This window comes from Lissotriton vulgaris, chromosome 3_1, assembly GCF_964263255.1.
Source record: "Lissotriton vulgaris chromosome 3_1, aLisVul1.2, whole genome shotgun sequence".
NCBI classification, from domain to species: domain Eukaryota; kingdom Metazoa; phylum Chordata; class Amphibia; order Caudata; family Salamandridae; genus Lissotriton; species Lissotriton vulgaris.
The window spans coordinates 1,012,729,908-1,012,750,828 of NC_141689.1; the positions used below are offsets into that span (position 1 = coordinate 1,012,729,908).

At 45.2% G+C, this 20,921-nt stretch overlaps 1 protein-coding gene across 9 annotated transcripts in view; it reads right to left on the minus strand.

Moving 5' to 3' along the window:
• The window catches only part of MPDZ (multiple PDZ domain crumbs cell polarity complex component), an 856,387-nt gene that overhangs the window by 742,707 nt on the left and 92,759 nt on the right, over window positions 1-20,921 (minus strand). For all 9 annotated transcript variants that reach the window (XM_086961394.1, XM_086961393.1, XM_086961386.1 and 6 more), the window contains exons 5-6: window positions 19,658-19,797; window positions 19,022-19,235 (exon numbers count right to left, since the gene is read on the minus strand). In XM_086961394.1, the coding sequence (XP_086817520.1) occupies window positions 19,022-19,235; window positions 19,658-19,797 (354 nt within the window). The remainder of the gene's footprint in view (window positions 1-19,021; window positions 19,236-19,657; window positions 19,798-20,921) is intronic.

Below are 20,921 nucleotides of genomic sequence, written 5' to 3' on the forward strand. Positions count from 1 at the left end.
GCGAATGCCGAATAATTGGTATAAAATACTTGGCCTCTCTAGCGACGCTGCAGTGCCGCTCCCTCTTTTGCCATTATGCCGGTCTCGTGAAGCAGTGCAATTTGAACCCCTCTTCGGGCTAAATATGCATGTATTTTATGTCACTGAAATATTGAATGTATCCCCCGCACATTCCAAGAAATGCATTTTAAATCTAGTGAGGGTCCCATTGCGTTGAGCTGAGGACGCCCTCATTAGTCAACCCAACAGTGACACGCCTGTCCCCAAATAACATTCCTTCAATCAAACTGAACTCCCAACCCCCCCTCCCCAGGACAGGTACTGGAAAACTAGTCTCCATCCAAACTTAATCTGAATTCACAAAGTCTTCTAGTGGTTACAGGGGTGTGCAGCTGACACTTCTGGGCTCGGAACCCCACCACGCCCCCCAATACCTGAAATAGATATATGGCCCGGAGTAAACTGCTGAGTACATTCCTTACAGGGGTATAATTGACAGCTCCCAGTGATCGCCCTACTGGTTCGAGGGCACCCCATGCCATCATGAGTTTCAGATATGTACTACAAACTTGTAAACTTCAAACAATATCGTCCGTTGTCTGTGGCGTGATCTCCGGTAACTCCGTCTCCGAAGTGTGATTATCGATAAGTGCTGGTGAGCCATCTGATCTTTCCACATCCATTCCACTTTTACTGGAGGTGGGGCTGGGCACATTTTGGCTATATTTAGCAACTGCCTGTAGCACTCTGCGACGTTACCAACTGAGTTCTCTGGGAGACAGGGTTCTAGACCCAGTTTTGCTGTTGTGGGGAATCTGTTGGATTAAATCCGGCAAGGAGCTGCGATGCTCCCAGGGCCATTGAGTATCCAGACACTTCCATGCCTCCTGTGGTGTGGTTAAAAATCTAGTTCCAACTGGATCAGCCATTCAAAGTCGCGTTAGGAATAGCACTGCGTCAAAGTTTCTTTTTAACAGCTAGGAAAGACGCTCTGCTATGCTGAACTTCTCAGGTAAAGTCCGGAAAGATCATTACTACATTATTATCCAGCTGCAGACTTGTTTTTGGTGGGCTTGTTGTAGGATGTGATCTCTGTCCCTAAAATGCAGAAGGTGTGCCACAGTCGGTCTTGGAGGAGATCCAGGTCTGGGCAGTCTTGCTGGCACTCTATGAGCCCTTTCCAGCGTGTAAAAGGGTGACACTTTCTTTCAGAGCCAATCCTACAGAAAGCTCACCATGTTTGTGCCCTCTGCCCTCTCCGGGGTTCCAATTACACATATTTATTTCTGCTGGATCTGCTTTGGTCCGTACTTACAGGACTTTCCAACTCCGTTAGTGATTTCTGTAGCATGGTCACTGCCTCTGGGAGGCCATCTAGTACTTTCTCAGTGATTACAATTCGTTCTTTTAGTTTTTGATGATCATCCTTTAACAGGCTTCAGTCTGTTCCTATCGCGTCAATTGTCGACTTCAGCATCTCTCCAGAGGTCGTGATCGCATTCATGATTCCGCCAGCATGAGTTTCAAGGAAGACAAGTCTTTTCCTGCCCCCATCACTTCTTTGTCATTGTTAGTCTGGTTACCAGGAACCTCTGTGTTGAAGACAGTATATCCCTTTTTCTTCTGGACTCTCCCCATCTTCGTGGACGGTCTCTTGTTTTCCCCTCTTCGTTATCAGGTAGTCCACGCAGGAAAGAGGTGGTGTTGGACTTGGCCCTTCTGGCAGGTTCACCCCTAAACTTTTTGCTTTTTGAATGTAATTTGGTGGTAGTGATTTTTGGTTTCTGCGCACTTTCACTGTGTCCCAGTGGAAAGTGTGTGCGCAATCTGAGTGCGTGGAGTAAGGTTTGCCTGCCCTTCCATAGGAATGCATGGGGAATGTCTGTGTCCCTGGTAGTTCCTGATGCGTGAGGTGTGCAGGCTCGAGTTTGGTATGTGCGGACTCGTGTGATTGAATGCTGCGCAATGATGTGTGCGGCGTGAATGTGTCTAGTGTGGAAGTGCCACTTCTAGACATTGGTGTGCGTGTGCAGTAAGGCTGCTGGCGTGTTATTGGCTGGAGCTGGCTGGTGAGCCTGGCTCCAGGAGTCTGGATGGGTCTGCCCCGGTGGTGAGTGTTGAGATTAGCATGCTGATGTGAGGGAATGGTGCACCTGGGACCTGAATAGGGCTGGGCTTTCCCCACACAATGCTTGCTCCTGTGGTGCGTCTAATGACCCCAGCCTGCCTAGTGAATGGAAAGGGTGGCTGAGGAAAACAAAGTAATCCAAAACCAGCTGCGACTAGTTTTTCCCCCAAACTGCACCCTGAGACAAAGGGATTTAATGTATAAAAAGGGGCTGTGTCCTCTTGCAAGAGGTTCTCTTCCAGGATCCTTTTGCTGAGGGGGGCTGCTGCTGCTGGGCGCCCGGGGGACCGCCACTGGGGATTGCCTCTCTGCCTAGGAGGACCCTGTGAGCTGGCTCTGGGCCCAGCCTTGCCCCCCTGCCTGCCTCAAGAGCTTTGCTGGAGCTCTACCTTGCTTATAGCGCCTGGGAGCGCTGTATTTTACTTATAGCGCCTGGGAGCGCTTTATTTTGTCCCTAGCGCTTGAGAGCGCTTCACTTGTTCTCAGCTGGTGCCCACCCGGCATTTGACCCGTTTTAATTGCCGATTTCCATTAATATCGAGTGCCCACCTCGATTCATTATTTATTTAAAAGGAGCCGGTGCCCACCCGGCATTTGCCCCGGATTGTGCCACCAGCTGCTGTGTCCACCCCGCTGGGCCGCCGCGCTGCCTGCGACGACCCGGAAGCCGAAGTTGCGACCCGGAAGTCCCACCCCTGCAGCAGGAGAAGAGGAGCAGGGCGCCTGAAAGCGCAAGCGGGGCTCCGGTGTTGCAGGAGAGCCCTGCGTCGCCACAAGGAAGAAGCCTGTGTTTCTCCCCCCATCGGGGCTCCGGTGAAAGGAGGAAGAGCCCTGCAGCCCAGGAGCCGAGAGGAGACGCCGCCGAGGGGAGACGCCGCCTACTAACGGTGAGTGCGGGCGTCCCCGTGTGTCCCTCCTCAGCCCCGCGAGAGGCTCTTGGGCATTTTGAATCCAGAGTCCCCCGAGCGGGACTCCAACCTTCAGGGCATTCTGTGGATGAAAAGCCCACGAGCGGCTCAGCTGCATATTTGTTTGAGAACCGGTCAAGGCTCCAAGGGGGCCTCTTGTTTCTTTAGAGCCTGCGAGGCTTGGGCGCAATTTTAGTAATTTGAGCCCACGAGGGCTCCGGGGCATTTTCGTGCATTTAGAGCCTGTGAGGCTCAGGGGGCATAGTTACTTCCCCCCAGTGTTGGCACATTTCTTTGAGCCCCCGAGGCTCCCACTTGCCCCCCCATTCTGTCCTTGAGCCCACGAGGCTCCAACGCGTGTTTTCCCATTGCCTCCACAGCTGCCCAGCACTTAGTGGGCAGCTGCCACGTTTAGGCTTGTTCCTTGGCTGCTTGCGCAGCCTGCCCTGACTTTTGGACTGAGGGCATTTTAGCCCCTGAAAGGCCAGCTGGCCTGAGGGACAGTTCTGGTGTTGTGCCTATGTGCACCTTGCGCAACTTGTGATTTACATGCTAATGTGATTTCTGCACAATTATTCTTCCTGCACCTCTGAATGTGTTTTTATCCATCATGTGGTTGGCTTCTTTCCCTTTGCTATGTGTTTTATGCTTAGGTGGTTGTTTTTCCTTCTATAGGTCCTGCTAGTGAGGTCCTGGTTCCCTGCGTGATTTTCCTAAGGTGGTTAGGGTTGCGTAGGTGGTACTTACCTTTACCAGTAATTACTGGTTGTGTGCTACATGTACTATTTTGGTGCTACAGTCATTATATGTTCTATGTGCTAAGTATTATTATTCTAGTATTGCTAATTCCAACAAGTATTCTAATTCTAAAAGTGCATATCCCTGACAGTGGTCCATGTGGCCCTGTCCTGTAAATAATCCCCTGTAAATTCTGCTTGTGCCTGTTGGCACATTGTAAAGTGTGTGTTTTTATCTAATGTGTTTTACTATAATACAAAGGCTATTTTTTATATAACCTTGTGTGGAGTTTCCTTTGTGGTGGGCCTTGGGTGTTGTTGCTGGGTGCACGCGCAAACACTTAACCGACATAGCCTCCGAGTTTAACCTTACTGCTCGTGTCACGTTACCAAGGGGGTGAGCAGGGGTTATCTTGGCGTGTAACTCCCTTGCCCTGACTTAGAGTGGTGGTCTCTGACTGACTTTGGCGCGAGCCTTGGCCAGCCAGGGATCCCATTTCTAACAGGCGGTTTCGTTTTACGACAGTTGTTTGCCGTGCCTAGTATGCCGCAATAGTCGTAGAGACCAGTATTATTCAGTGTAGCAAGGTAACACCAGTTCACTGTTCAGGCTCCACCCGTGCCGTCTCATCTAACATTCAGGAAGCTTACTTTCGGTCTTTTACCCATGATAAGCTCCACCTTAAGCTTATATGGTGAGGTCCGCTGGGAGTACCCAATGTTATTTCTATTTATGTTTCCAGTGTTATGAGATGAGTCGGAGCCACTCTGCAATCGGTGACCCCAGAGCTCTATGTCAGGGTAGCAGCACTTCTCTTTGTTATGAGCACTCCATAGGTACTTCTGTGGTTTGTGCATCACTGTTCCCCTGGGTACAGGTGTACCTCCAATCGCTGTCGGCCGCAGCCACTCAGCAATCGCGCACCTCTCGGGCAGACCTTACGAATCTCCTTCCCCCGTGATCTCCGTGCACAAAGCGAGCCCACAGGGTCTTCAATTCACTTCTCCTCTCATTGGACTACCCTTGTGGCTTAAGGCCAGTGGATGCCTGCCACGCGTTTTGGTGGTCCCCAGGACTCAGGCCAAACAATCCACTTCCCCCTTTTCTGACGGTGATAGGCTCCCCTCGTAGGCCTGACCTGCTTTCTCACCAGCCTCTGCCTTAAGAGCGCACTCCTCCTGCTAGTCTCTCTGCAGTCCCACCGCCGCTGCCAACTAGGACACGGGCACTTCTCTGGCCCTTGGAAGGCCTTAACCGCAGGCCCCCCTCACGCTGACATTATCCTGGATGCATCTAGAGCTCGGGGCATTGCTTGCTGTTTAGACTCTTATCTCCCCCACAGCCGGCTGCGTCTGAAGCTACTCCACTACTTGTTATTGCTGAGGGTCCGCGTCACGCAGCAACAGATTTGCCTTGTGATCCCTGGAACTCAGTTTGAACACTACATCATCCATTGTCCGATGTTAGAGAACTCCCTCAGGAGAGCTGCTCCGTCCACCTGTCTCCGCCTCAAAAGCGCACTTCTCTTGCGATCTCACCTCAGGTGTAAACCGGGGAGTGGGCACGTCACTGGCTTCTGTGAGGGTGCAATTACAGGTCCCCCTCACACTGCTGGCACTCTGGGCGCATCCAGTGCTCGGGGATTTCTCGCTGCCGAGATACTTTTTTCTCACGGCCTGCTGCGACTTCAGCCACTCCGCGTCTGCGCCATCTTGTTGCTGTCTAATCCGCGCCACACTGCGAATTGATTTGCAGGATTTAACACTTTTCTTAGGCGAACAGATCTCACCGCCTATTTCCCGTGCTCCTGGGGTCTTCCAATTTGTAGATCTGTGCCAGGGGCTCATAATGAACAATTACGGGGTATAGGGCTAACGGAGTCCCGCAGTCCGTGTTTGCTCACATCGGCTCCAGGCCACACCCCATCACATATTACCTCACTCATGACATGGTCAGTGACATCACGGATGGCATCTCAAATGACATCACTCATGACATCAGTGATGATATCAAGTGAGTGTTTTTAAGAGGTTATGGGTGTTAAACATATATTGTAACCTACTACAAAAGTTAGATTAGTATATTAGTTGCACTACTATTGTGTGATACTATCTCTAGCATGTGCAATCTGAGTGGGTTTGAGTGTGTGAGTGCAAGGGTGTCTGATTGGCTGTGTTGGTGTGTGAGTGACTGTAGGGGTGTATAAATAGGTATGTGAGTAGCTGTGTAGGTGAGCGAGTTGGTCAGTGAGTGGCTATGTTGCTGAGTGAGTGGGTGTATGGGTGAGTGAACAATATGAGAGTGCTTGTATAGATGTGAGAAAGGTAATTTAAGTGGTTATGTGAGTGAGTGTGTGTGTTGAGTGCTTGATGAGTGACTGGGTGACTGTGTTGAGAGGCTGTATGGGTGTGTGAGTGGCAGTATAGGTGAGTAAGTATATGTGAGTAGTTGTATGGGGAAGTGTATGGCTGTGTGGGTGGATGTGAGGGTTAGTGACTGGTTGTATGAGTGGTTGTGTGGGTGGGTGAGTAAATGGTTGAGTGAGGGGGTGTGTGAGTGAGGGAGTGAGTATGTGTGTGAGTGAGTGGCTCTATGGAGTGGGTGTGTTATTGCTGGTATGAGTCTGAATGGATATGTGAGTGGTTTGTGGATGTGTGAGTGAGTGTACAAGACAAGAGATTGTATGGGGTGTGAGTGGGTGAGTGAGTACTTGTACAGGTTTGTGAATGAATATGTGAGTGGTCGTGTGGGTTTGTCAGTGAGCATACAAGAGGTTGTATGGGGGTGTGAGTGGGTCTGTGAGTGATTCTGTGGATGATGTCATCAGAGATGTCCCTTGAGAGGTCATGAGTGATGTCACTGACCAGGTCATACGAAATGCAATATGTGAGGTCATAAGCAGTGCAATGCAGGGGGAGTAAGTTAAAGTTAGGTCGGGTAACTACAACTGGGGAATTTCTATTGTTTTGTACGAGTGAAATCTGAGCCCAACAATAATGTCCCTGTAACCTTTGGTTTATTCAGTGAATTCCTATGGTGTTTTTTGTTCCATTTCCTAACTATAAAGTCCCTGTAAGCTTTGTTTATTAGGTCTCGCTGAGCCATTGCGTTAGCAATGCTTGCGAGATATAAAGTAAGGGCTTTGAAAAGTGCTCCTAAAATGCGGATTGGATACAGTGCATGTGAGCACAACCACGCCCATTGTGCACAGCTTCCATTTGCCACCAGACACTTTGTGTGTGCGCGCCGCACTCCACCTCCGCTGCCACACGCATTTAGCTCATCAGATTGCACAGCCCCTCACCCCCCATATGCTCACTCGCCAATGTCCCTCCCACCCTTCCTTTGATCTCCGCTTTTCTTTGAACTTTCAACGCGAGTTCTCACAGGCTCCTCTCCGCCTCTTCCTTTAATGGCCCTCCCCCTCCCCAAGCACAGAGCGCGCATCGCTTGTTGTTTTCTCCCTGCCTGCTTCTACACAGCCCCTGTTATTGCCTTGTATTCGCTCAGGTGGTCACCCCTCACCGCATTTCTCTAATACATGTTCTTTTGGGTGAGTGTCCAGCGCTCAGATTCTATAATACTCTGCTTGAACCCAGACCCCGGCTCAGTCCACGGTGTGCTTAAATGCTTGAAGTTTTCTCCGTTTCTAAATTTCTGTGCTGCTACTTATATCAATAACTTTCCTGTGCTGGACTTCAGCGCTGTGCACCCCTTCACAAACTCACACATAGCTGACCATTGCTGTGTGCTCTCTTCAGAGAGGCCAGGTATTGGATGGGCGTACATCAGCCGTGTGATGTGAATACAGGCCAGGTAATGTCCCCCAAGTGACTTGTGTTCCCACTATCTTTCCGCAGCTTGCGCCTGTTTAGTCCCCCCATGCACCCAAATGTGCTGCATTACACCGCATAATTTGAGCTTTTTTTAATTGTATTTTTTTTTTACACAACCCTCCGCATACTATAGCCCAAGCCATCGTTGCTGCTTATTTATCTTATGCAACTAACAACCATTGACAAAGCCAATAGACCCGACTTATTGTCAGTATGCTGCTACTCTTTGTATCATATATCTGGATGCAATGACAGAAACAGCCAAAATACAAGTGGGGCAGCACACTAAGCTAAGCACAATTTTTTATTTATTTTTGCACGTTATTTAAGCCACTCCCTTTATTACATTACCCACTCTGCTGGCGTTATCCTTTCAATCCACTTTTTGCTGCTGTACTGTCCCTCATTTTTTAACAAATTAAGGCGTTATGTGGGGCTGTTAGGGCACGACGATGGTAGGTGGTATAGCAAGTTATTTCACTCTTCACCCCTTCTCAACCCATTGTAACCTCCTTCAGCGCTGTGCACCCCTTCACACACTCGCACATAGCTGACCATCGCTGCGTGCTCTCTTCAGAGAGGCCAGGTATTGGATGGGCATACATCAGCCGTGTGACGTGACTACAGGCCAGGTAATGTCCCCCAAGTGACTTGTGTTCCCACTAGCTTTCCGCAGCTTGCGCCTGTTTAGTCCCCCCCATGCACCCAAATGTGGTGCATTACACTGCATAATTTGGCCTCTTTTTTAATTGTATTTATTTTATACCCAATCCTGCTGCATACTATAGCCCAAGCCATCAGTGCTGCTTATTTATCTTATGCAACTAATAATCATTGACAAAGCCAATACACCCGACTTATTGTCAGTATGCTGCTACTCGTTGTATCCTATATCTGGATGCGATGACAGAAACAGCCAAAATACAAGTGGGGCAGCACACTAAGCTAAGCACGATTTTGTTTGCACGTTATTTAAGCCACTCCCTTTATTACATTACCCACGCTGCTGGCATTATCCTTTCAATCCACTTTTTGCTGCTGTACTGTCCCTCACATTTTAGCAAATTAAGGCGTTATGTGGGGCTGTTAGGGTAGGACTATGGTAGGTGTTATTGCAAATTATTTGACCCTTCACCCCCTCTCAACCCATTGTAACCTCCTTCAGCGCTGTGCACCCCTTCACACACTCGCACATGGCTGACCATCGCTGAGTGCTCCCTTCAGAGAGGGCAGGTATTGGATGGGCGTGTCTCCTGTTAAGGAGCGTCATTCATTCCAGTTACCTTACACAAGGTCACATTCATTTCTATTTTCCTGGGAATATTAGCTTATTCGTCTATAGGATGTTGAGCTGCTCCGTGACTCGAACCCGATTCCCAGTTCTAAAGTCAGCAGGTCTGGCCATTACACTGCATCCTGGGGTAAGGGGAGAGGTGCAGGCAATGCCACATGGAGGCTCAGCTCGTCATGGGCTCGAGGTGCCAACAGGACCTCGGGCTGAGCCAGAGCCAGGCATCTCCCCCACCCTCCAGTATTCAGGGGGCTGAGCCGAACCTGCCAGGACCTCTCTACAGGCCTCTGCTCTGCTGATGTGGACGGCATTAAACGAAGAGTGTACTGTAAGGTGAAGACGCAATTCCTTGCTTCCTTCCTGATGGCTCTGCGCACAAGGCGTCTCGTCTCCTTCTCTGTACATCTATCTTCCTTAGCGCCTCGCTCTGCATACAGCTGCTTTCTCCTAGCGCTGCATGCTTCTAGCTCACTAAAGCCTCACTAAAGCTTGACGATGAGTTCAAGCGCAGTGAAAGACCTTTTACAATAGTTGACTAGTTATCTTTCATTTGTTTATTGGTGCATTTGGATGTTAAACAGGTACTACTAATAAGGTGAAATCTTTGCCCAGATGGTGTTACCGTGAGTAAAAAAGACAAAATAGTTAAGTAATATAACAAAATGTGTTGCATTATGCTGCATAATTTGCCTTTTCTTGCCATATAATTTAGCGGCATACTTTGATCCATCACTGCCACATAATCCCAGTGGTCCTAGATATAATGTTCTAGTTAGACCACTATTTCTATGTCAGGAGAGTTTAAAAGCTCAGAAATAGACATGTGATACTTTCGTGATCGTCTAGCGTAGGGGCGGCATGTCGGGGTCTCGCACATGGCCTATTTTGCATCTATTTTCTCACATTTTAGTAGCTTTTGTAAATACAGTTGGGTAATTTAGTTGGCTCCTGGACATGTCACAGCAGCTTCTTTTGGCATCTCAGGTATAATCACCCTTGGATCTCAAGAAGCTAACTCTTGGGTCTCATCGGAGGGTCACTTTATTATCTCACGTGAAGGTCATTTGAGGATATATTGTGAGGGTCACTTTAAGAGCTAACATGAGGGTTACATTATTAAATGCTTTAGATTTCACAGGAGGGTCCCCATCATCCGGCCAATTAATCAATGTACTGGTACACTGCTTTTTCCCAGTGGCGATAGATGCAAAGCGAAAGTGTGCCTGGGATTTATTGAGGCTTAACAGCAGTGCAAGGTATAACTCGGACCCACCGTCAAGGGGGAGCAGGGAGTGTATGAGCATAAACTGTGTGCACCTCAGAGCTGACAATATTACGCTTATCTGCCCCCTCAACCGCCCCACACACACACACAGCCACACACACACACACAACCACACACAGACCCAACTGTCAGTGCACAGACACCAGCAGTCATCAGTGCACGCTTTCACCGGGCACAAAAACCACCAGCCGTCAGTGCACGCTTTCACCGGACACAAACACCACCAGCTGTTAGTGTATGCTTTCACCAGGCACACACACCATTACCCGTCAGTGCACGCTTTCACCAGACACACACACACACCACCAGCCGTCAGTGCACGCTTTCACCAGGCACACACACACCACCAGCCGTCAGTGCACGCTTTCACCAAGCACACACACACACACACACACACACAAAACCAGCCGTCAGTGCATGCATTCATCAGACACACACCACCAGCCGTCAGTGCACGCTTTCACCAGGCACACACACCATCAGCCGTCAGTGCACGCTTCCACCAGACACACACATCACCAGCCGGCAGTGCACACTTCCACCAGGCACACACACTACCAGCCGTCAGTGCACAATTTCTACAGACACACACACCACCAGCCATCAGTGCACACATCAATTGTTAACGCATCCACAATTAGCTATTGTAACATAAGCAGTATGGCGCACTTTACTTTTAAACATATTCATTTAAAGCGCAGCATGCCATCATTGCTACAAAAAAATAGAAATTATTTTGCCTACAATTTATAGACTTTTGTTGCAATTGGTGTTGCAATATTTAGCAATGCCAATAGCTCAAACTTAATTAATGCGAGACCTATTGCATTGTAAATGCTTGTTTTTTAAGTTTTGTTTCCTAACTATAACGTCCCTGTAACCTTTGGCTGTTTAAGTGAAATTCTATGTTTTTTTTACCTAGTAATTGCGTTTGCAGAGTTGTGGAGAAAAGGGGGGGGGGGGTTCTGACCAGCTGACTGCAATCCTGCAGTGTGAAACTTACTGGAGGTAACAGAAGGGGTTCTGGACCCCCAAGAACCCTCAGCATCCAAGGGGACTTCATCCTACAACCAGAAGTGCACCAGAGGCGTGTTTGGAGAGTGGTGAAGAAAGGGGGTGGGCCTCCAACAACCGCTCAGCAATCCCACAGTGGAGGTAACAGGAGGGGTAGTTGGCCCACAAGGACACTCAAGAGCCAAGGGGACTTCATCCCAAACTAGTAGTTGCTGAGTGTTGGAGAAAGGGGGCGTGGCCTCCGGCTACTTGTCGAGCCGACTTTTATAACGTTTACTTTTCATTTTTTTAGGGATGGGGTGTTGTGGCCTCCCCTTCACAGGCCACTTTTCTTCCCAGGGGCCCCATCTCCCAGGGCCCGGCCTATATGTAATAGGGAGGGTGCCAAGTGGGTCACCTCCATGGGCCAATTTTGCCCCCAGGAACCCCTCATCCCCGGGGCCTGGCCCCATTGTGGGTGCCCTGGTCCAACCCAGATTCAGAAAAGGGGGTGGTGATGGACAGAGTATCTGAATTAAGCAGAACACTTGTACCCAGTCAACAGATCAGGGCTTGATCCATCACCGTTTTTTAGCTCACTGCACCACCCCAGCTCAGAACCTGGCTACATGCAAATTAGTCTGTCCCTGGCCCAGTGCATCATGGGCACAGGGCAGACCAAACTACCAAGCCAATTCTTTTACTGGAAAGGAAACAAGCTTCCGGGGACCGGTTTCTGGCATTACAGCCGTCTTCGGCCCGGCTTGCTTGAATCCTGGGCCAGGGACAGACTAATTTGCATCTAGCCAAGTTCTGAGCTGGGATGGTGCAGTGAGCTAAAAAACGGTGATGGATCAAGCCCTGATCTGTTGACTGGGTAGGAGTGTTCTGCTTAATTCAGAGACTCTGTCCATCACCACCCCCTTTTCTGAATCGTTTTGTCCACCATAAGCGTGGAAGGGTATGCTCAGATGTGAGTCCCTTGCTCACTGCACCATCAGGATTCAAGCAAGCCGGGCCGAAGACGGCTGTAATGCCAGAAACCGGTCCCCGGAAGCTTGTTTCCTTTCCAGTAAAAGAATTGGCTTGGTAGTTTGGTCTGCCCTGTTCCCATGATGCACTGGGCCAGGGACAGACTAATTTGCATGTAGCCAGGTTCTGAGCTGGGATGGTGCAGTGAGCTAAAAAACGGTGATGGATCAAGCCCTGATCTGTTGACTGGGTAGGAGTGTTCTGCTTAATTCAGAGACTCTGTCCATCACCACCCCCTTTTCTGAATCGTTTTGTCCACCATAAGCGTGGAAGGGTATGCTCAGATGTGAGTCCCTTTCTCACTGCACCATCAGGATTCAAGCAAGCCGGGCCGAAGATGGCTGTAATGCCAGAAACCGGTCTCCGGAAGCTTGTTTCCTTTCCAGTAAAAGAATTGGCTTGGTAGTTTGGTCTGCCCTGTTCCCATGATGCACTGGGCCAGGGACAGACTAATTTGCATGTAGCCAGGTTCTGAGCTGGGATGGTGCAGTGAGCTAAAAAACGGTGATGGATCAAGCCCTGATCTGTTGACTGGGTAGGAGTGTTCTGCTTAATTCAGAGACTCTGTCCATCACCATCCCCTTTTCTGAATCATCTGGTCCAACCCAGGGCACGCAATCACACCTGTTGGGGACTGCAGGGGGAGCCTCACGTCCCTTGCGGTCTCTGCCAGCGACCTGCCTCCTGCAAGAGCAATCATTGCTTTTATACATAGGGAGCTGCTGGAAAGGCAGCTCCCCATGTTTAAAAGCAATTATGCTCTGCTTCCATCTGCTTCCAACAAACAAGAGCATTTTTCATGCTCTTGCTTGCTGGAAGCGGAGACCATGGTGTGGCTTGGTGTAGCCACAGCAAACATCTATTTCCTGGGGATGGGCACCCTGGGACATAGCAGGAGGCTGCCCTGGGGGATGGCGTTCCCCAGGACTGTTAATTTCTTTAGGGGGCACTGGGGGTCCAGAAGGCCCCCATTTAATAAGACATTATCCCTGGGAGGTGGGGGTCCCCAGGACTCGGGGATCCAAGAGGGCCCCCCATTTTAAAATAAATAATCCTAAGCGCTGTGGTGGTCCTGGGGCATTGATAAGGAAGGGGGGCCCGTGCACTCCACTCCCTTAGTATAAAAATGTCCCCAGGACCAGGACTACACTGGGGCAATAACTAACGAAGCGTGGGAGTCCACGCCTAATTTTAATTTTTTTTACAAACAAATGCTTTTTGGGCCCTGCTGGATCCCTACCTAGGGGGTCAGGGTATTCTACCCTGCCCCCTTTCTTCTTTTTTAAACGTTGTTACTAGGATTCGGTTCAAGCTGAGTCCCAAGATGGCTGCCAACACTTCTTGGTATAAAGTGTTGGCAGCCAATCAAATCTCAGCATGAGATCGGGAGGGGTCACTCACAGATCCTCCACGTCCCTATGTTTACAAATTTGGATTTGGTTAATATCCCTACAACTACTGAATGGATTTACACCAAATTCCAAAAAGGCACTTCCCTGAACCAACATCTACCTTCCTGCCAAATTTGGAGTAATTCCATTCAGCAGTTCAGGCTGTCGTTTCTAGAGGTCCTATGGGAATTAACATGGGAAACTATTGTTTTTTGACCCCCCCCCCCTTTTTTTCCCGCCCCCCCACTACACGGATCACCCCAAAACTTTCCATGCTCAACAAGAATCACCAGCACACTTTTTGGGGGAAATTATAGTGAGGATTCGTCAACCGGCGCCAAAGATTTAGGCAAGTCAAAAAACGCTTTTCCTATTGAAACTAGGCCCTAACTATAACTACCCACTGGCGACTGCGAAAAAGCAGTACATACACACACACACACACACACACACACATACACACACACACATACCCCCACACACACATATATTTATATATATATAAATGCTCACTGAAAAAAAAGGTTACAGTGACTTTTTAGTTAGGTTGACATTTACCCATACAAAACTATCAAAATTCAGCAATTATACTTATAGTAATACTTATGTTAAGAAACTAAAGCTCGTCGCCTAAAGTTACTTAACTGCACAAGTTTTAGTTTCTTCAGATAAATATGTCATGCTTGTCCAAACTCAAATAGGTCATTAGAGAGCGCTAAACAACTTAAACTTATATAATCTATAAAGTACATTTGTGGCCAATGAGTCTAAAACCAGGGTTATGGCATTAAGATAAATATAAACAAGGCCAAGTAGCTCTAGCATCTTGGTTCCTCCACTTTTAGCTATATCTCTTGATGTATTTATTTATCAGCCTGTTTAAATGAAAGATGTTCCTCAATAATTCACTTATCCAACATTAAAAATCAAGGTGCTGCCTAACCTTTGCATTATTTTGAATAACAACAAAACTGCAAAGCACCTCTGCCAAAGAAATTCTTTATGTTATTAGAGTACGATTTCTGGCAATATTAACCTGTGCTCAGCATGCCTACCCTGCAAATTGTACACCCATTTTGAATCAGTTACAAAGCAAGGTTTTCAGGAATGACTCCTGGGCTAAAAATGTAGACCTCACAATCAGAGGCTGGACATGACATGAACATCATTCAGGGAAATAACAAATCAAAATCTATTCTGAAGTGTGATTTAAAAAAAAACACAGCTTCTATTCATTTCTCTTGCCAATGACTTTGCAGAACCCTTAAATTTAGACAATGCACTTTAAAAAGCAACTTTTATAACATACTTTCAAAGCAAATACCATTTAAAAGAATCATTAAACAAGGCCTTCAAACATGACATCACCAGAATAAGTTTCCTGCTAGTCCCGATTAAAGAGAACAGAGCAACAATGGTCTAAATACTCTAATGAACCACTAAACTGCAGACTCTGCACCTACAAAAACGAATCTATATTTCACATTTTATGCCATTGTCCAGGTTTAGAGGCAGAAAGACTAACCTCTTAAAAACAATTGTGAGAAAATGCCTTTCGTCTTTCATAGTTACACCCACACTACACACTGGGGTACTGATTGTCCAGGCTCCACTGTATGTGCTCTGACCCCTAAAACACAGTCAAATTGGCATATGTTCAGTTGCTGTAGTTAACTTTACAGCAAGACCACTGTATTTAGTGTAAGAAAATACACCAATAGCATATAGAGTTAAAGGTCACCTGTGGACGACAGCAATTATTGTACCATTCAGTAGGCTAAATAAGACAACATGGCTTCACGTCTACATGTGCAGCCTGACTCCTGCAGCTTATAAACCTGCAACTATCAAAATAAACTGTTTAGTAGGAGGGAAACCCTACATTTAATATTTGAGTAAGTCACTTCTGAGTAGGCCTCGTAGCCTAGGAGGTAGAGTGAATATTATTTAAAAGCGGAACCTGTAAGAAATTGATATTTGCATGTTACTACAGTAACTAACCTCCAGAAGCTATTTTCACTGTTTGAACTGGTTCTATAATGAAAAAGCTAAAGTACAGTTGATGTATTAATACCATATTTTTGGTTTCGAATATGCTACAGCAATGGTTCAACCACTGTTATTAATATTTAATAAAAATCGAAATCAATGGTGAAGGTGGGTTTTGATAAATGTATACAAAAAGTAACTTTTCAAAAGGTATACTTTCTCTGTCTGTTACCCCAGAGAGCTAATTAGGTCAGTTGGCGGACATCCTGTGTGGATACAGGGATATAAAAATCAGCAAGAGGCATTTTTCCTGGAGTGACCAGTGGACCAGTTGCAACTGTAACTGGACCTTGCAGCGCCTTGAGACCCTACGGGTATGTAGCGCGCTCTATAAGTGTCACTGATTGATTGATTGATTGAGCCTTCACTGGTGTGTGTCCTAGACCCAAAGTGCTGTCCCTGAGGCCCTGGGAGCCCTACAATAGGTTAGGAGGAACAGCCTAGAAAGACTGAAAATGTGTGGGTCTTCCAGCCCTCCAGAGCTTCAGTAGGACTTTGCGGCCAAGGTGTCCAATTTCAGAAGGACTTTGTCAGTTGCAGCTTCAGGCTTGCCCCGCTGGAAGATCTGCGTGCCAAGAAAAAGACTAAGTTCGAAGGCAGAAATCTTGAATGGGTAAAGGTGGGAAAAGTGTTCCCCTAATGAGAAAAGTAGGAAGCTGCCGAAACCAACAGCTTCAGCAGCACTTCGTCCTGTAGCTATCCGAATTTGAGAAGATTTCATCTAATGCAGCCTGCAACCTTATGCCACTGGAAGATTTTGGAAAAAAGAAGACAAAGGGCCTGATTTAGATCTTGGCATACTGGTTACTCTGTAACAACGGTGAAGGATATCCGGTCTGCCAAAATATCAATCCCATTATATCTAATAGGATTTATATTTCGGCTGACAGGATATCTGCCACCATTGTGACGGAGCAAACCATCCGCCGAGATCTAAATCAGGTCCAAAGTTAGAAGGTACAAACTATGGACAGGGAGCACCACTTGGTGTATCGGACCTCCGCTCCATCTTAGCCGACCTGACACTGTGCCAATGTCTTGATCAATCATTAACAGTGATTTCTGACTGGTTCTTTTGCCTTAAAACATTTTTTCAAGTATATCTCTAGTCCTCCTTATTGGATTTTAGTGGTTTTGTTGTCATTTTTCTTATTAAATTTGTCTATTTTTAGAATGTAGGTGAGGGACTTTTATTGAGTTGCGTTTTTACTTTTTAACTATGTTAGTATTGAGAAATACTTTGCACATTTCTTAAATTAATCTTATCTGTTTTGTGCCATAGCCACCATTATTCAACCCGGATTTAAATTATTGAAACTGTTTGTTTAGCCTGAGAGGGTTTTGGTACCTATTACTTGTGTAGAACTCACATCCTCCCTCATTTCTTACCCATGTCTTCTTACATAATGATCTCCTCAATTTAAATTAAATAATCTCCATTTGCTTCAGGTTTTATCTGGATTAAGTTTAAGCTCTGTTATCTCACTGATGAATGGCTCCATGGACCAGGCATGCACACCTTGAAGTTAAGATGTAAAGATATCTAGGGATACATGCAGAGATGTGAAAACCTTGCTCTTCTGGAACCTGTACTTTTAAGAAAACCCAAACAGGATAAAAAGCTTCTGGGAAAATCGACCTCTCCTAGTCTACCTGAGACTAGAAGAACATTATGTGTCTCTTTGAATAACCTACATCAAGCAGAATATAAACAGCTGGGCATCTCCATGGCAATGCACTTCACTCAATTAGCTGCTTATAATATTTATTATTTGTAATATGGCATAACAAATGCATTTAATTATTGTGTTTGTCATTTATTGCCTACATATTCAATGTTAGTGACACTGTGGAAGCTAAGCTTAACTCTGCTGCACAATTTCTTCAAGATTAAGAAAATGTATGCAATAGTTGCACTTGCATTACTGAACCATCCCTGAATTCTTAACTGCTGTAGCTGTTGAAGGTATCGGGCCTCAGATACTGATAGCTTTAATTTTCCAATCAGGAATATTCAAAATATTTGAGAAGGTCAAATGTTGATTTGCAAAAGTATGAAATAGAAAAATGATTGTGGATTATAGCAAGGTACTTAATATAGTTTTTCATCTCTAAGATTGTTGTTTATTCTAAACTACAAGGTTTCCAAGAGAGTTGAGAAACTATTCTTCCCCTAGAGTATCATCAATTCCGTACAAGGTAGTTTATAAATATTTTGTACTTATATCGTTTTTACTGCATGTTAACTCTGATATGGATTACTATTATTTTGAAAGCTCAGTTTACATTTTTTATAACACTGAAAAATTGCTTACATTTTAAGTGTATTTGTTGTCATTTTATAAATGATTAACAGTCCAACTAAAGGTCTACTTCAATTGACTACAACAGGTGGTCACTTTCTCATGTTTTAGGTTTTTTCACATTTTTGCAGGTATATAATGAAAGCAGAATTAGAATATACAAACGTGCAAGAAATACTGCTCTACAAACTGGAATATTTCCTCATTACGTTTGTTTCATGGTGATAGGGCTGTGCACAGACCAGTTCATTAATTCACAACACTGAACAAAATGGTCATACATTAAGTAATCTCTGTGTTATTTGGGATTGTAAGAAACCTGCATGTATTCTCTTACTAAAACAAAATATCCAATGAACACTTTGTCAATGTTCTATGATGGAACTTAGCAGAAAAGTCACATTTAAATATGTATCAATGACAAAATAATAACATTTAAACAATATATATTATCCTAATAATTAAACGATGAACATGTAGGAGACATAAGCAAGAAAAGTGTATCCTTAGCCATAAACAATAATGGAATATTAATAGTAAGGGGCTTTAATGTTGTCCTAAATGATGATCGTGACAAATCTGCATCTATGTTTGATTATGATAAAGTAGAAAAGACGAGATGCTAATAAAATGACATAACTCAACAAATAGATTAAGATTAGACAACCCCAATGAGAGAGCTTACACGTTCTACTCATTTTCAGACAACGGTTACTTAACAATAGATCATTTTTGGGAAGCAAAATTATTCGGGAAAACACGATGACTGTATCCAATAGAATTATAAAATCTCAGGCCATGCTTCACTGCTGCTGTGACTAGTAGGGGAGGGGGGTAAAGCTGTTTTCAGCAGCTGAAATGTCTGGGTGAAAGTAAAGAGATTAAGTGTTCCATTGACCTCATATTTGCAATGGGGCGGTAACTTAAGTTACAGGCCCCATCGGAAATAACAGGGCACTGGTAAAGAGGGTCATGGTGTCTATTAATGACAGTGAGGGGACCAGAGGGCGGTACACTTAAAGTGAACTATGAATCCATCAGTACAGTTTCCTAGAAGCTCTACTTACAGGATTGGAGTGAGCAGAGATGGTGCTGGCTGCAGATGGAGATCGTGAGATAACCGGACTCGTAAGCTGGGGCAGTGGACCCCGGGCAACAATAAGTTGTACATAGTCTTTTGCTCTTTGGAGTATGCCGATAGCCTGGTGATGGGTAATGGACTGATCAAGGGGTTGCCCATTAATGGAGAGGATCTGATCTACTTCCTTTAACCTTCCATCTCTAGGGAAAAAAACATAAATTAAAATGTTTATTTTGCTAAAGTGTAAATATGTTTAGACATAATTTTTCCTTTGCAGGAAACAAACCGTTTAAACATGGCGCACACTAAATGTATTTTGATTGTATTTTAATAGACTAATATAGTAGACATTTATTCTTTTCCTCCCATTCAACCTGATTTGTTCTTAGATCACATTGCAAACTCTTTCATATTTCGGAAATCACTTGATCGTGGTTTCCGTCTTAGACTAGCAGGAGATATAAGAGTGTGAAAATATGACTCTTTTTTTAGAAGCTTGGATACAGTATGACATCCTAAAAACAAATTTGTTATTTGTGACAAAAGCCCTGAAAAAACAGCAACAAGTTGAACAACAGTGTCCTGATGAAAATATCAATATATAAAACGGCATTAGCCTCACCTGTGTGCCACACTGCCTTCTTGAATTTCCTGCACAAATATTCCCAATTCTCCCCTGTTCTCACTCTTCAGGCCTACCACACTGAATCCCAGGCCACCACTTGGGGGTTTTACAAGCTCTACTGTCTCCACGTGACGACCCTGTCAAACAAAAATGTAAAATAAAATAATTGAAATGCACTTGATCAAGACAAAACTCAACTATCATAAATCAGAGTTTTGAGCTTTTGGATTCATTCTGCATTCCAAATCCAATATTTAATTCTAACACCGCCCTGTTTTTCCGTGTGGATGTTCTTGTTAGGTGGTGTCATAGAGCCTGAAGTAAAATTAACAAATACAGTAATTTTCAAAAGAAAAACATTGAATACTATTTTAATTAATGGATGTAATAGAAACATACATTCTTGAAGTCTGTGGGACATATTTAGGTAAAATAACAGAGACAATCAACAATCCTCTAATATCATCTTGTTCCAGAGATCAAGAGCACTCCTGAAAACAAATGGAAGCATCAGGACAAACAGAGACAAACATGAGCTCATAGCACATTCATGAGTATGAAATACAGGGTGCACACTTTTTTGTATCCTAAAATCTAACGGTGCTGAAGAACTGAGACGTAAGTCGTTGAACCAGGTCATAGGCAAGGTATCAATAAATAGCCTCTTCAGAAAAACAGAATATTTCAATCTGTTTTATTATCGAGAAATGCATTTAACTCTCCTATACTCAATGTTTAAAATAAGTACGAATAAGAGAGGTCAACATTAGTGTGTGTCCTCTGCCAATCAGTAGTGATAAACCATGAAAAATTATATCAAAACTCATCAAACGATTTTATAAAAATTAGGAAATACCTCATAGGAGCACATATGGGAGCAGAACCACATTAAACTAGTCTCCAAAATGTATCTTCCTCTGTGTTTACTCAATACCAAAGTAAGCAGTTCAAGAAACAGTGTGGCTATTTTAGTGTTATGCTTTATGCAAAAGAAACCCTACTCATCACCACTCTGCATAAGGTACAGCTAAGTATTCCAGTCACAAGACTAACCTAAAGTGTTAAAAATATGTGTCTGGCTATCACTTCCACAGTGTGCTAGCACCTATAAACAAATACATAAAAGTAAAGCAAAAACAAAAGCTATTTTAAAATGTTGACATGTTTCAATGCACTATTTGCCGTTACATCAGGACCTGTCAAAGTTTACCATACATACAACACCTTCTCTATTGAGATTGCAGTCTACAAGAAGAGAAGC